This window comes from Empidonax traillii, unplaced genomic scaffold, assembly GCF_003031625.1.
Source record: "Empidonax traillii isolate 1590-97213 ecotype Southwest subspecies unplaced genomic scaffold, ASM303162v1 scaffold6603:size5875, whole genome shotgun sequence".
NCBI lineage: Eukaryota > Metazoa > Chordata > Aves > Passeriformes > Tyrannidae > Empidonax > Empidonax traillii.
In genome coordinates this window covers 1-1,674 of record NW_020961796.1, presented here as the reverse complement: position 1 = coordinate 1,674, position 1,674 = coordinate 1, and the positions used below count along the sequence as shown (strand labels likewise).

Sequence of the window (1,674 nt, the reverse complement as noted above, 5' to 3'; positions counted from 1 at the left end):
GGGATTTGGGAAGGTTTGGGGGTGTTTTGAGTGACTTTTCCATGTTTGGGGTGCTATTTGGTGCCTTCTGGGTGATTTGGGGCTGATTTTGGCTCACGTTGCCGTATTTGGGGTGGTTTTGGAGTGGATTTGGGGTGGTTTGGGGTGTTTTGGCTCTCTTTGTCTGGTTTTGGGGTGTTTTGGGGCTGTTTTTGTCTGGTTTTGTCTGTTTTTGGGGTGGTTTTAAGGTTTTTTTTTCTGGTTTTGGGGTGGTTTCAAGGTGTTTTTTTCTGGTTTTGGGGTGGTTTTGTCTGGTTTGGGGTGGTTTTGTCTGTTGTTGGGCCGTTTTTGGGGTGGTTTTGGCTGTTTCTGGGCTGTTTTTGGGATGTTTATGGCTGTTTTTGGGATGTTTTGGGTTGGTTTTGTCTGTTTTGGGGTTTTTTCTGTTTTCTGGGGTGGTTTTGCCTTTTTTTGGGGTGTTTTTGTCTGTTTTTGGCTGGTTTGGGGCTGGTTTTGGGGTATTTTGGTCTGTTTCTGGGCTGTTCTGTCTGGTTTTACCTGGTTTTGGGGTGTTTTTGTCTGTTTTTGGGCTGTTTTGGTCTGGTTTTTTGGGCATTTTTGTCTGTTTTTTGTCTGGTTTTGTCTGTTTTGGTCTGGTTTTTTTGGGCGTTTTTGTCTGTTTTGGGCTGGTTTTGGGGTGTTTTTGTCTGGTTTGGGGGTATTTTGGGCTGTTTTTGGAGTATTTTGCGTTGTTTTTGGGGTATTTTGCGCTGTTTTTGGGGTATTTTGCGCTGTTTTTGGGGTATTTTGCGCTGTTTTTGGAGTATTTTGTGCTGTTTTTGGGGTATTTTTTGCTATTTTTGGGGTATTTTGCGCCGTTTCTGGGCTGTTTTTGGGGTATTTTGCGCTGTTTTGGGGGTATTTTGTGCTGTTTTTGGGGTATTTTGGGCTGTTTTTGTGCTGTTTTGGGGCTGTTTTTGGGGTATTTTGCGCCGTTTTTGTGCTGTTTTGGGGGTATTATGCACTGTTTTTGGGGTATTTTGTGCTGTTTTGGGGCCGTTTTTGGGGTATTTTGGGGCCGTTTTGGGGGTATTTTGGGGCCGTTTTTGGGGTATTTTGTGCTGTTTTTGGGGTATTTTGCGCCGTTTCTGGGCTATTTTTGGGGTATTTTGCGCTGTTTTGGGGTATTTTGTGCTGTTTTTGGGGTATTTTGGGCTGGTTTTGGGGGTATTTTTTGCTGTTTTGGTTGGTTTTGGGGTATTTTGCGCTGTTTTTGGGGTATTTTGCGCTGTTTTTGGGGTATTTTGTGCTGTTTTTGTGCTATTTTGCGCCCTTTTTGTGCCTTTTTTCCCATTTTTCCCCCCTAACCCCCCGTCCCTCCGCAGGGCCTGCCCGCGCTGTCGCAGCCCCCGCGGCTGCTGCACCACCTGGGGCAGCCCCCCTACATCCCCCCCCCGGGCATGATCCCCCCCCCCGGCATCGCCCCCGGGGGGCTCCCCCCGGGCTCCCTCCCCCCCCAGCAGGTGCTGCCCGGCCAGATCCCCCCGGCACAGAGCGTGAGTCAAACGGGGGGATTGGGGGGGGTTGGGATGGGATTTGGGGGGTTGGGATGGGGTTAGGGGGGGATTGGGGGGGATTTGGGGGGGTTGGGATGGGATTGGAGGGGGTTGGGATGGGATTTGGGGGGTTGGGATG

General features: G+C 49.5%; 1 protein-coding gene across 1 annotated transcript in view; it reads left to right on the top strand.

The window, feature by feature from the left end:
• The window catches only part of LOC114073483 (U1 small nuclear ribonucleoprotein A-like), a gene marked incomplete at both ends in the record, with an annotated part of 4,902 nt that extends 3,367 nt beyond the window's left edge, over positions 1–1,535 (top strand). Inside the window, one exon of the mRNA XM_027911227.1 lies at positions 1,365–1,535. Coding sequence (XP_027767028.1) covers positions 1,365–1,535 — 171 coding nt within the window. The remainder of the gene's footprint in view (positions 1–1,364) is intronic.
• Between the last annotated feature and the right edge of the window lie 139 nt (positions 1,536–1,674).